Source organism: Chiloscyllium punctatum, chromosome 33 (assembly GCF_047496795.1).
Source record: "Chiloscyllium punctatum isolate Juve2018m chromosome 33, sChiPun1.3, whole genome shotgun sequence".
Lineage (NCBI taxonomy): Eukaryota > Metazoa > Chordata > Chondrichthyes > Orectolobiformes > Hemiscylliidae > Chiloscyllium > Chiloscyllium punctatum.
The window spans coordinates 13,339,119-13,352,406 of record NC_092771.1 but is presented as its reverse complement, the minus strand read 5'-3'; the positions used below and the strand labels follow the sequence as shown (position 1 = coordinate 13,352,406).

General features: G+C 48.0%; 1 protein-coding gene across 4 annotated transcripts in view; it reads left to right on the top strand.

The window, feature by feature from the left end:
- Positions 1-13,288, top strand: part of LOC140458446 (AT-rich interactive domain-containing protein 3A-like) — a 231,454-nt gene that overhangs the window by 204,793 nt on the left and 13,373 nt on the right. For all 4 annotated transcript variants that reach the window (XM_072553028.1, XM_072553026.1, XM_072553029.1 and 1 more), the window contains 2 exons: positions 6,090-6,341; positions 11,680-11,769. In XM_072553028.1, coding sequence (XP_072409129.1) covers positions 6,090-6,341; positions 11,680-11,769 — 342 coding nt within the window. The remainder of the gene's footprint in view (positions 1-6,089; positions 6,342-11,679; positions 11,770-13,288) is intronic.

Sequence of the window (13,288 nt, the reverse complement as noted above, 5' to 3'; positions counted from 1 at the left end):
TAAACTTGTTGGGCTGAAGGGTCTGTTTCCACACTGTAGGGATTCTAAGCAAATTCTTCTCAGCCAATCTTTAGCAACCGTGTTATCCTCCAATCCTGTCTCTGAGTCATGAGGAGAGAGAATCTCCTCCATCTTAGCTCCAACTTGGAATTAACAATGATTACAGAAAGATAGAATCTGCATTTACATAACGCCTTTCACAATTTCAGATTGTACTTTACAGCTAATGACACATCCTTTAAGATGTAGCGACTGATGCAAGCTAAGGAAAATAGCAATTTAATTACAGCTAGCTCCTCCACAACCTCTTTTTTTTGATCCCAACTGAGGACATGCCATTCTTTGAAATAGGGGCATGGAATTATTTATGTTCACTCGGAGATGCGGAGATCTACAGCACGGAAACAGCTCCTTTGGTCCAACTCGTCCATGCCGAGCAGATACCTGAAATTAATCTAGTCCCATTTGCCAGCACTTGGCCCATATCCCTCTTAAACCCCTTTTATTCATATACCCATCCAGATGCTTTTTAAATATTGTAATTGTACCAGCCTCCACCACTTCCTCTGGCAGCTCATTTCATACATGCATCACCCTCTGAGTGAAAAAGTTGCCCCTCAGGTCCCTTTTAAATTTTTTCCCCTCTCACCTTAAACCTATGCCCTCTAGTTCTGGGCACCCTCTCCCCAGGGAAAAGACCTTGCCTATATCCCCTATCCATGCCCCTCATGTTATTATAAACCTCTGTAAGGTCTCCCCTCAGCCTCCTTGAGGACTCAATTTAACATCTCACCTGAAAGATGGTGCCTCTGATATTTAGGCATTCCTTCATTTCGGCACTGAGACTTTGCACTCAGGTCTCTGCCATGGAACCTGATCCCGTAACCTTCAAATTCAAAGGCAAGTGCCAGACTAGTGCTGGCGAACAGCAATGAAGTTGTTGCTACAAAACCAGGTGAAACTAGGCGAGGAGGGCATGGCCTCAAAATTAGGGGGAGTAGATTTAGGACTGAATTGAGAAGGAACTTCTTCATTCAGAGTGTTGTGAATCTGTGGAATTCCCTTGCCCAGTGAAGTAGTCGACGCTACTTCAGTAAATGTTTTTAAAGCTAGGGAGATTTTGTTTTGAACAGTAAAGGAGTTAAGGGTTACGGTGAGAGGGTGGATAAGTGGAGCAGAGTCCATGAAAAGATCAGCCATGAGTTTATTGAATGGCGGAGGAAGCTGGAGGGGGCAGATGGTCGGCTCCTGCTCCTGTTTCTCATGTTCTTATGTAGGCGTGTAGCTACTGGCTTGCAGGAATTGGAATGTGATCAGTGCTAAAGCTCTCCGGTCCTGTCCTGTCCAGATGCAGCATTGTGACCACTCAAAGTCAGTCATTCCAGTCATCATTGCCTGCTGTTCCCTTTAGGTGTGCGATTCTAGTGATGGTTCGTGGAACCTGCTGCCCTCAGCGGTCTGCAGGACCTTTATCTGTATCGGAATAAAATGCATGGCTTTCACAAAAGAGCATGAAGGAATGTATCTTCTGCTCTGGCAATGTTTGGAATGTGTCCCTTGATCCTTTGAGGTGAAAGGGCTGGTATATTGTTCATCAGTGTCCCTGGACGTTTGTGATGTGTCGAGTGTGTGGTGCTGGAAAAGCACAGCAGGTCAGGCAGCATCCGAGGAGCAGGAGAATCGATGTTTCAGGCATAAGCCTTCATGAGGGCTTCATCGGATGCTGCCTGACCTGCTGTGCTTTTCCAGCACCATACTCTCGACTCTGATCTCCAGTGTCTGCAGTCCTCACTTCCACCCAGTTTGTGCTACGGTTTGCACAGGACTGGCTACATTTTCACGATCAATAAGATCGAGGTGAAATAAGAGCAACAAAGGGTCACGGTTAGCACTGAACCAAACAGACTGCAGCCTTCCAGACAATACAGACTGAACTAATCAGAGCAGAGGGCTCTGTACAACAATGAGCCAATCAGACCAATCCACCCTGGCTAGTATTAAACCAATCCGACTGGAGAATTCCAAATGTTACTGACCCAGTCAAACCAGAGGATTCCAGGTGTATAAAATTAACTAATCAGTTTCTGGGTGATATTGACTTATACCAGACTAACAGCTCCCAAATAATAATGAGCCAATAAGACTGAAGGATCCCAAGTGATAATGAGCAACTTGATGGGAAGAACCCTTAGTAATAATGGCCCAATGAGATTGGAGGATTCCTGTTGATAATGAGCCAATTTGACTGGAGGATTCCAGTTGATAATGAGCCAATCAGACTGGAGGATCCGAATGGATAATGAGCCATGAAGATTCCATTTGATATTGAGCCAGTCAGACTGGAGGTTTCTGGGTGATAATGAGCTTATCAGACAGGTGAATTCTAGGTGATAAGGAACCAATCAGACTGGCAGATTCTAGGTGCCATTGAGCCAATCAGACTGGAGAATTGTGGAGGTGCTGAGCCATATGGGAATGGGCATGGTGTATGGTGCATGGTACATGGTACATGGTAGCAGAGGGGATATTAGGGGTAGAGTCCACTATTTGCCACATGTTCCAATCCCACTCCCTGGTGGGTTTTCAGCAGACTGCCTGCTGTAGAGACCAGATGGAGTTGGCCGGGGTTAGAGAGAACAGCTGTGGTGGAGCCTCTTCCTCTGGTTTTCCAATGGATGGAGAGCTGCGTGGAAATTCTCTAAGAACGCTGAATGCGTACTGCCACACACCCCACTTGCTGCTCCCACCCCCGCGCCCCCCACGTGGAGTAAACACCCAGCAATCCCACGAATTACCCCCATGGCCATGAAAATCCTTCTGACTTTCCCCCTGACCTCACTGGCTGTTTTGGTTCCTGCTGTGAGCATATTTTTCATACCTGGTCTGATTGGGTTAGGAAAGTACTTGCAGATCAATTACAGCTGTGTGTTTCTTTGATCTTCCCAATAATCCCCTTAATCCTTCCTTTTACTTCCTATTTATCTTCCGCTCTTTCAGAACCTTTCTTATCTGATAAAATGCATTGGTCCACTCCTCCCCGAGACTGAAGTCTGTAACAGAGCAGGAATCATTCATTAAATTTCTTTATGAAAATAGGACAGTGCACAGCAGCAGGCCGTTCAGCCCATCAAGTCTGCATAGTTTCTTCAGAGTGGTCCACCTCAACATGGCACCTGCTCTTTCTGATTATTCTTGGAGTTTACTTCCTTTGAGTATCGATCTCAACCCCTTGTCTGAAAGCCACAATGGATTCTACTAGCACCTCTCTGTCATGACAGCTCAATGTGTGAAATAGTTTTCCCTACGTCACTTCAACACACCTTAAATCGGTTCCCTCAGCTCAAAGCCATTGATAACAAGGATCAATTCCACTTGACTCATTCATGATTTTAAAATGTTCCATTTAAATGCTTCCTTGCTTTATCTGCTCAAAGAAAGGTAACCTTAAGTGCCCCCTGTATACTGATTTCTGCTTATTTGAGGGACTGCCAATGCCTCAGGGAGAATTTAGTCACAAAGTCATAGGCACAGAAACCGACCCTTATGCCCAACCAGTCTGTGACGAACTTAATCCCAGAATAAACTAGTCCTACCTGCCTGCTCCTAGCCCATATCCTTCCAAACCTTTTTCCTTATGTACTTATCCAAATGTCTTCTAAATATTGTACCCACGTCCACCACTTAGAGTCATAGAGATGTACAGCATGGAAACAGACCCTTCGGTCCAACCCATCCATGCTGACCAGATATCCCAACCCAATCTAGTCCCACCTGCCAGCACCCAGCCCATATCCCTCCAAACCCTTCCTATTCATATACCCATCCAAATGCCTCTTAAATGTTGCAATTGTACCAGCCTCCACCACATCCTCTGGCAACTCATTCCATACCCGTACCACCCTCTGTGTGAAAATGTTGACCCTTAGGTCTTTTTTATATCTTTCCCCTCATCCTAAACCTATGCCCTCTACTTCTGGACTCCCTGACCCCAGGGAAAATACTTTGCCTATTTACCCTATCCATGCCCCTCATAATTTTATAAACCTTTATAAGGTCACCCCTCAACCTCCGATGCTCCAGGGAAAACAGTCCCAGCCTATTCAGCCTCTCCCTATAGCTCAAATCCTCCAACCCTGGCAACATCCTTGTAAATCTTTTCTGAACCCTTTCAAGTTTCACAACATCTTTCCAATAGGAAGGAGACCAGAATTGCACAAAATATTCCAACACTGGCCAAACCAATGTCCTGTACAGCCGTAACATGACCTCCCAACTCCTGTACTCAGTACTCTGACCAATAAAGGAAAGCATACCAAACGCCGCCTTCACTATCCTAACTACCTGCGACCCCAGTTTCAAGGAGCTATGAACCTGCACTCCAAGGTCTCTTTGTTCAGCAACACTCCCTAGGACCTTACCATTAAGTGTATAAGTCCTGCTAAAATTTGTTTTCCCAAAATGCAGCACCTTGCATTTATCTGAATTAAACTCCATCTGCCACTTCTCAGCCTATTGGCCCATCTGGTCAAGATCCTGTTGTAATCTGAGGTAACCCTCTTCACTATCCACTGCACCTCCAATTTTGGTGTCATCTGCAAACTTATTAACTGTACCTCTTATGCTCCCATCCAAATCATTTATGTAAATGACAAAAAGTAGAGGACCCAGCACCGATCCTTGTGGCACTCCACTGGTCACAGGCCTCCAGTCTGAAAAACAACCCTCCACCACCACCCTCTGTCTTCTACCTTTGAGCCAGTTCTCATTCCACACACAAACCACCCTCTGTGTAAAAAATTTGCTCCTCGTGTATTTTTAAAATCTCTCTCCTCTCACCTTAAAAATACGCCCCCTAGTCTTGAAATTCCCCATCCTACCACTAATGTCATTAACTCTACCAATAGCCCTCATTATTGTATAAGCTTCTGTAAGGTCACCTCTCAACTTCCTATGTTTCAGTGTAAAAGTTCCCTCTCCATCCAGCCTTTCTTTATAACGCAAACCTTCCATACCTGGCAACGTCCTGGTCAATTTCCTCCGAACCCTGTCCAGCTTAATAACATCCTTCCTATAAGTGGGTGACCAGAACTGGACACCTTGCTAAATGCTATTTAAGTATGTACAGATAGTGGGCATTCACTTGGAGAGCAGCTCTCATGCTGTGGATTGGGACAGACATCAATCTGTGCCAACGTCCATGAGAAGAATCTCAAAGCAGGACAAGTAAGCCAGTTAGGCTAGAGGATCCTGAGTGGGAATGAGCCAATCAGACTGGAGGTCCCGAGTGGGAATGAGCCAATCAGGCTGGAGGTCCCAAGTGGGAATGAGCCAGACTGGAGGTCCCGGGTGGGAATGAGCCAATCAGACTGGAGGATCCTGAGTGGGAATGAGCCAATCAGACTGGGAGATTTAGGGTGATAGTGAGTAAATCAGACTGGAGAATTCTCGGTGGTTCTGAGCCACATGGGGTGAAAATAGGAATGGAGAAGGATGCCCTCAGTTTGTTGTTCCTGAAAGAGCTTGTGCTCTACGTCTCTGTTAACAAAGTCTAAGATATGGTGCTTTTCACTGTTTTCTTGTTTGGATCTTTGTTGTTGTGCTCATTGTGCTCGTTAGGTAGCTCTAGGACACTGTACCCTTTATTAAGGACTCTGGGTTTATACTCAATGAAGTTTAGAAGAATGAGGGGGGGGGATCTGAAACATACAGAATACTGAATGGCCTGGACAGAGTGGATGTTGGGAAGAAGTTCCCATTGGTAGGAGATACTGGGATCTGAGGGCACAGCTTTACTGTTAAGAGAAGACCTTTTAGAACAGAGAGAAGGAGAAATCTCTTCAGCCAGAGAGTGGGGAATCTATGGAATTCACTGCCACAGAAGGCTGTAGAGGCCAGGTCATGGAGGATATTTAAGACAAAAATAGATAGGTTCTTGAGGATCAAGGGTTACAGGGAGAAAGCGGGCGAATGCTGTTGAGAAACGTATCAGCCATAATCGAATGGCAGACAGACCCGATGGACTGAATGGCCTAATTTCTGCTCCTGTGTCTTATGTCTGTGGTCTTAATCACTCTTGCCTTTCCCTACAGAGGAAACGGCCGGGCCCTGCTCTATGACCCCAAGCCGGATCCACGTGCCGTTGTCCCAGGCGGGTAACCATTCCACGGCGCAGGCCGTCACTCTGGAGCAGCTGAGGGAGAAGCTGGAGAGCGGGGAGCCCCCTGAGAAGAGAATGGCCAGATTGGCGGAGGGACAGCAGCGTCTGATGCAGCAGGCTCTGCAGCAGAACCTCTTCGCCATGGCAACCCACGTGCCTATGAGCATCAAAATCAACGGGAAAGGTGAGGCTTGAATGGAGGTGCCCCACACAGAGGGAGTGGCGGTAGCACAGCAGGAAGGTCACTGACTCCAGAGGCCAACCAGTTGTCCAGCCTGTGCAACACAAGTTCAAATCCTGCTGTGGCAGCTGAGGGAATTAAAATTCAATTGATCAAAATTGGGAATTGAAAACTATTCTTGGTAAACTGTCATTGATTGATTGATTGTTGTAAGACAATCAATTTCGTTTATGTTTTGGGAAAGGAAGTCTGCCATCCTTACCCAGTCAGGCCTACATATGACACCAGGCCCACAGCATTGCCATTGACCCTTAACTGCCCCCCCCACCCCCGGAATGGCCCAGCAAGCCACTCAGCTCATGGCGCAATTAGGGATGAGGAACAAATGCTGGCCTTACCCATAATCCCACAAAATAACAGGCCAATATCAATCTGGTGTCCCATCAGGAGCAAAATGGCAATCTTTGGGAGGTGGGGGCATGTGGTTCTAAATGGAGACCAACGCTTCAGCAGTCCATTGATATTGGAGACCGGGCTTGGATTAAATGGCCCTTCTAAAATATGGCGGGCGATTCGTGATCCATCATACCATTTCCTCCCCACCAAATTATGCCCCCGCCCCCAAAAAAGTATTTTCCCTCCCTCTATTGCTGCTTTCACCTGGCTTTATACAGATTTGATGGTTGGGTTTTGTCTTTGGTGATGATTGTTATTGATACAATCATCTCTCAGTCCCATATTGAAAATATCTCAGACCAGGGCCTCGGTTAGTCTTGGCAGTGACCCTCCCCAGCAGGCTCTTCAAGAAGTGAGGCCACTTCCTCACTGCCTCAGCTCATCCATCAAGATTAGCAACTTGGATGAGATTGGGTTGGTTGAAATCTTCACTCCCGCGGGGTCTGTATGTTAATGCTGAGCTGACTTTGCATTTTTCCAATATCCCTTTAACTGCTGGGGGTGACTGTAACAGTGAGCAGAAACGGGATGGTGAGCCGGTATTCCCCAGAAACTACCCCAGCAGAAACCAATTCAAGCAGCACAGACATGGAGAACAGAATCAATAAATGTGAAGCTAGAAGAGCAGCACAGGTCAGACAGAATCCGAGGAGAGGGAAAGTCAATGTTTCGGGCCAAAATCCTTCATCAGGATACTGCCTGATCTGCTGTACTCTTCCAGCTTCACAGTGGGCAGCACGGTGGTACAGTGGTTAGCACTGCTGCCTCACAGCACCAGAGACCTGGGTTCAATTCCCGCCTCAGGCAACTGTCTGTGTGGAGTTTGTCATTCTCCCCATGTCTGCGAGGATTTCTTTCAGGTGCTCTGGTTTCCTCCCACAGTCCAAAGATGTGCAGGTTAGGTGAATTGGCCATGCTAAATTGCCTACAGTGTTTGGTGAAGGGATAAATGTAAGGGAATGGGTCTGGGTGGGTTGCTGTTCAGAGGGTCGGTGCGGACTTGTTGGGCCGAAGGGCCTGTTTCCACACTTTTAAGTAATCTAATCTATTGACTCTGGCTTTCAGCATCTGCAGTCTTTACTGAGTCCTACTCATGGAGATCAGAGGTCTCTGTCTGGTCCACAGCCATGGCAAGAAATTGTGTGTCTATTTGTGTTTCTGTGTGTGTGTGTGTCTGCATTTATCTCTCTGTGCGTGTGTACCTGTGCTGACGTGTCTGTGCGCTGCAGTATCTGTGTATGTCCTTTGTTGTGACCCTGTGTGTGTCCCTGTATGTTCCTCTGTAAATGTCACGTGTATTTTTTTATATAAGGCTGTGTGTTTGTTGTGTCTGTCTATGGGAATGAGGGAGAGAGAGAGAGACATAAAGAGGGGGATAGATAGAAAACATGACTGAGAAAGAGGGAGGGAGAAAGAGATGTCAAGGAGAATATAAAGAGAAAGTGGAGGAGGAAGAGTATGAGAAAGGGGGAAAGAGGGAAATGTCAAGAGAACAAAGAGAAATAGTAAGAGGGAGAGATAGTCATTGAGAGAGAGAAATAGACAGGTAGCAGGGAGCGAGCGAGACGTGTGAGGGGAGAGAGCGAGACGTGTGAGGGGAGAGAGTGAGAGAGACGTGAGCGAGAGAGAGACGTGTGGAGAAGGGGAGAGAGGGAGAGAGAGAGCGAGACGTGTGGAGAAGGGGAGAGAGGGAGGGAGAGAGAGCGAGAGAGACGTGTGCGAGTGAGAGAGAGAGATGTGGAGAGGGAGAGAGAGAGAGAGAGACGTGTGCGAGTGAGAGAGAGACGTGGAGAGGAAGAGAGAGAGAGACGTGTGGAGAGAGGGAGGGAGGGAGGGAGGGAGAGAGAGAAAGAGAGAGACGTGTGCGAGTGAGAGAGAGAGAGACGTGTGGAGAAGGGGACAGAGGGAGAGAGAGGGACAGAGAGAGATGTGTGGGAAGGGGAGAGAGAGAGAGAGAGAGAGAGAGACACGTGTGGAGAAAGGGGGGGGAAGAGAGAGAGAGAGAGAGAGACATGTGGAGAAGGGGAGAGAGGGAGGGAGGGAGAGAGAGAGAGAGACGTGTGGAGAAGGAGAGAGAGGGACAGAGAGAGATGTGTGGGAAGGGGAGAGAGAGAGAGAGAGAGAGAGAGACGTGTGGAGAAAGGGGGGGGGAGAGAGAGAGAGAGGTAGAGAGAGAGAGAGAGAGAGAGAGAGAGAGAGAGAGACGTGTGGAGAAGGGGACAGTGGGAGGGAGAGAGAGACGTGTGGAGAAGGGGAGAGAGGGAGGGAGGGAGAGAGAGAGAGAGAGAGAGGTGTGTGTGGAGAGTGGTGTGAAGTTGACGAGAGAGAGAGGTGAGGATAGAGACATTGGAGAGATGTCAGAGAGGTAGCATGGAGGGAAATGCTGAGACCATGGGAGAAAGAGGAAGCCCACTAGAGTAAGAAGCAAACATGGGACAGTAGGAAAGAAAGAATATTGGAGCAAACAGGATGAAGATGCATGATAATCCCTAATAGAGAGCCTCAAGTGAACAACCCCTTGCAGGCTGTGGGAGGGGGATGAGCTAGAGCAGTGCAAGGAGAGAGTCAGTAACTTAAAGAACACATAATCTTGATGAACACACAGTGTTTCAGAGATAAAGGAGTTGAATATATTTTGACTGTGTTAGATTTAATCTCAGTGACAGTTAGTTGTGTGATTCAGCAGAACGTGGATGAGAGCAGTTGTTCACTTGTTGCCTCACAGTCACCATGCTCTCACACACACGCACGAGCTCTCGATAGAATGGTGATGGCCGGCGAGCAGGGTAGGTCTTCAACCCAGTTTACATCAGCTTTGTCCACAGCCTGAGCCCTTTCACTGTCAGCGAGGTGGATGGATTGTTCCAACAGCCAGCATGGGCTGAATGGTCTCTTTCAGTGCTGCATCATCTCTTTGATCAATGAGAATTTGAAGTGAGTAGACAACTTCAGACGTCCAGTGGGAGCAGAGAGCCGGGGAGGGGGAGGAAGGTAAGCTGAGAAGCAAGCTGGTATGAGAGTGTGATTGCTGGAAACTAAGGTCAGTCTGGAAAGGGGTTTGGGCATGGGGCTGGTGGGTGGGGGATTGTGAGCATGTACAGGTACACCATGAGCACCCTCTGTCTCTGTAATCCCATCCAACTCTACACACCCCTCAGGGGAGGCAGTGGTATTCTCGATGGAATGTTAATCAAGAGCCCTAATATTCTGGGGGCCTGGGTTTGAATCCTGCCATGGCAGATGGTGGTCTTTGAATTCAATAGAGGTCTGGCATTAAGTCCAATGAATCAATTGTTGGCAAAAAAAAACCCCATCTGGTTCACAAATGTCCTTTAGGGAAGGAAACCGCTGTCCTTACCTGAACGCAGAGTGTTCTCAACACACCAACAGCATGGGTCCAATTCCCTCAACTGAGGTTACCATGAAGGATAGGGTGAGTAGCCGAGGTCTTTTCCCCCAGGGTAGGGGAGTCCAAAATTAGAGGGCATAGGTTCAAGGTGAGAGGGCCAGATTCTAAAGGGCAACTTTTTCCAAACAGAGTGTGGTGCGTGTATGGAATAAGCTGCTGGAGGATGTGGTGGTGGCTGGTACAATTATAACATTTAAAACATCTGGATGGGTGCATGAATAGGAAGGGTTTGGAGGGATAAGGGCCAAATGCTGGCAAATGGAACTAGATTAACTTAGGATATCTGGTCGGCATGGACGAGTTGAACGAAGGGTCTGTATCTGTGCTGTACATCTCTCGGACTCTCCTTCCTAACCTTTCCCCTTACCTGAGGATGAAAGGTTGGGGAGTGGGTAATGGAAGATTGTGGGGTATTGGAAGGTCGGGGATTGGGGGATAGAAGGTTGGGGGAGGTGAAAGGTCAGGTGGGATGGTGTGGAAGGTCAGGGAGTGCGGGATGGAAGATCGGGAGTGGTGGATGGAAGGTTAGAGTGGGTGGAAGTGTAAGGGTGGGGATGGAAGATTGGGGGGTGAAATGTTGGTGGGTATTGGAAGATCAGGGAGTGGGGGATAGAAAGTTGGGGAAGTGGAAGGTGACCCTCAGTTTAAAACACCACCAGTCATCTCTCTGTAAGGGGAGAGCAGCCCTATGGTCTGGTAGGACTATGGCAATGTGACATTTATTTTGTAGATGGTAGGCACTGCTGCCATCGTGGTGGGAGTGGATGGGGCAGCTCCATCTAACCAAGCTTGATTGCTTCATGTTGACACTCATTGACCAGAAAGCCAAGACATTCACGTGTTGGAAAGATCATTGCACAGTTCTTTTCGAATTGCACTCTTCGCTTCTGTCACTAGTTACATGTTAAAGGATGTTTGTGGTTCCATCATGGCTAAAACACATGTGACATGCCCACTCAATCTATGTGTCTCTGCTTTCTCCTGATCCCACCCCACTCCACTCCCAAACCCCCAAATTTCCAATCCCACCCCTGACCTTCCACACCCCCACCCCCACCCTACCTGACCTTGTGTCCCCACCCCGATCATCTGACCACCCCACCCGACCTTCCATCCCCACCCCTGACCTTCCATCCCCACCCCCACCCAACCTTCCACTCCCCCGACCTTCCACTCCTGACCTTCCACCCCCACTCCTGACCCTCCACCCCCACCCTTGACCTTCCATTCCCACCCCCACCCAACCTTCCATCCCTGACCTTCCATTCCCACCCCCACCCAACCTTCCATCCCTACCCCCTGACCTTCCATCCCTCACGCTCCCATGACCTTCCACCCCCACCCTCCCATGACCTTCCACCCCCACCCTCCCATGACCTTCCATCTCCACCCTCCCATGACCTTCCATCTCCACATGCCGACCTTCCACCCCCCAATCCCCCATACTTCCACTCCCACCCCTATGTTGTCTTCCAGATGACCGACAGGAGCTTGCATTGAACTTGTCAACGAATGGTATCAGCAGCATTAACATGTCGATTGAGATTAATGGTACTCTCTATACAGGTAAGGTGCTGACTCCTCTTAGTCGTAGTCTGACAGGTTAGAGATCACAAAGTACACCTGAACCAGTGTCTGTGAGAGGGCAAGCTTAATAAGCCATGCAGCTGTGTGGAGTTGAATGTAATCTCTCCTGTTTTATCTCTGCGATTCTAAAGTCCATTTATTGCAGACAAGTTCTACACTTGACATTTTTCCCAATCCCTGAAGGGAATCCCAGCTCCCCAGTTCCAGGTAAGTTGTCCACATTTAGTCAGCAGGCCTGTGGTTTTAACATGGTCCACACTCCAGCATCTGCGGGTGTGCCCTCTGGGATCGCCCTGTGCATATGTCACCCTGCACTGACATTCGCTGGATCTGATTTTCCCAATGCCCTTTTGCCTCAGAAACTTCCTTTTAAATGTGCAATACCATTCCTGTTTTTTATTTAAAAGGGAAAAATAACAGCAAAAGAAATGTTATAACTGATACTAAGTATGGTTTTTACATGAGTAAATCATAGAATCTCAGCAGTGTGGAAGCAGGCCATTCAGCCTGTCAAGTGCACACTGACCCTCCAAAGAGCATCCCACCCAGATTCACCGCCCCCCCCCCCCCATCCCTATAACCCTACATTCCCCATGGCTAATCCACCTCGCCTGCACATCCCTGGACAGTATGAGCAATTTAGCATGGACAGTCATCCTAACCTGCACATCTTTGGACTGTGAGAGGAAATCCATGCAGACTCAGGGTTAATGTGTAAACCCCACACAGGCAGTCACCCAAGGGATTAAACCTGGGTCTGTGGTACTGTGAGGCAGCAGTGCTAAACACTGAGCCACTGTGCCACCCAAATGGCAACAGAAGTGAATGGGCAGCTTGTTATCTAGGGGATGTTAGAAATCACACAGCCACTGCTTCTACCTCCTGTTTCCAGGATTATGGCCATACCAATCCAGTCTTGGTGTGGCTGTTCAAAAGCATTTGAAAAATCATCAGGTTGTAAACTAACATGTCACATGCTAATTGCGATGGTGGCTCAGTGGTTAGCACTGCTCCCTCACAGCGCCAGGGATCTGGGTTCGATTCCACCCTCTGGCGACTGTCTGTCTAGAGTTTCCACATTCTCTGCGTAGGTTTCCTCTCGATGCTCTGGTTTCCTCCCACAATCCAAAGATGCACAGGCCAGGTGGATTCTGGGAAATGTAAGGTTAGAGGGATAGGCTGGGATGCTCTTTGGAGGGTCAGCGCAGACTCGATGGGCCAAGTGGCTTCCATCTGCTCTGTAGGCATTCTGTGCTGCAAAGAGCAACACACATTGCTGAAGCTGGTCATCATGCTATCCTCAGGGCAGATGCAAGAATGTCCAAATTTCAGACAATCACAACAATTTATAATGCAGGTGGAAAGAGTGCCGATTGGTTGGAAAGTCAGATTTGATGGGCAGCTAGGGATAAAAGAACAGAGAACTGTAGCTTGGATAGTTCAAAAAGATGCAAAGATTTGAGCATTCTTTTATTTTGTAATGAATGGATCCCTGCTT